At 49.5% G+C, this 555-nt stretch overlaps 1 protein-coding gene across 1 annotated transcript in view; it reads right to left on the bottom strand.

The window, feature by feature from the left end:
- Nucleotides 1-225, bottom strand: part of LOC141094552 (uncharacterized) — a 1,665-nt gene extending 1,440 nt beyond the window's left edge. Inside the window, exon 1 of the mRNA XM_073580435.1 lies at nucleotides 72-225. Coding sequence (XP_073436536.1) covers nucleotides 72-202 — 131 coding nt within the window. The 5' untranslated portion in view covers nucleotides 203-225. The remainder of the gene's footprint in view (nucleotides 1-71) is intronic.
- Between the last annotated feature and the right edge of the window lie 330 nt (nucleotides 226-555).

Below are 555 nucleotides of genomic sequence, written 5' to 3'. Positions count from 1 at the left end.
ATTAACAATCGCCAACTCCTGTGGAATAGAAAAGCACAGAATAAAACACAATACAACTAGAAAATACTTACGTTCGGGAGGCAAGGACCGGTCTTAAAAATGCCAAGGCACGATGGTATCGGTACTTCGTGCCGGTCCTTGCCGCAGCACCACTGCGAACCTTATTCTCCTGACGGATATCCCTGTTGAAGCGGTCCTTCATCGAGCGCCAACGGGTTCTGACTTTGTTCACTGTGATGGAAAAAAAAAAAAAAAGAAAAAAAGTAAGACTATGCACTGGAGGCTGTGATCATCCAACTGTGTGTGATGATAGAAACTCCATGGAGTTAATAGCATCACACACAGTTGGGTGATCCCGGCCAAGATCACTGCTGCATCACACTGCATTTAAATACTTACGAAAATCCTTGCGGACCCGGGGAGAGGCATTGTCCCAGCCATCCATCAGCGATGCGGCCACCTCGTTCCAGAGCCGCCGGATCACCACGTTGTCCGAGTGCAGTTGGTGACGGGTGTCCCACAACGGGACTCGCTCCTGGACTAGACGGATGAGCT

The sequence above is a fragment of the Dendrobates tinctorius genome, unplaced genomic scaffold (assembly GCF_039654945.1).
Source record: "Dendrobates tinctorius isolate UK_male_01 unplaced genomic scaffold, ASM3965494v1 ptg000064l, whole genome shotgun sequence".
Lineage (NCBI taxonomy): Eukaryota > Metazoa > Chordata > Amphibia > Anura > Dendrobatidae > Dendrobates > Dendrobates tinctorius.
The sequence above is the reverse complement of the archived record's forward strand: the minus strand, read 5'-3'. Positions and strand labels throughout refer to the sequence as shown.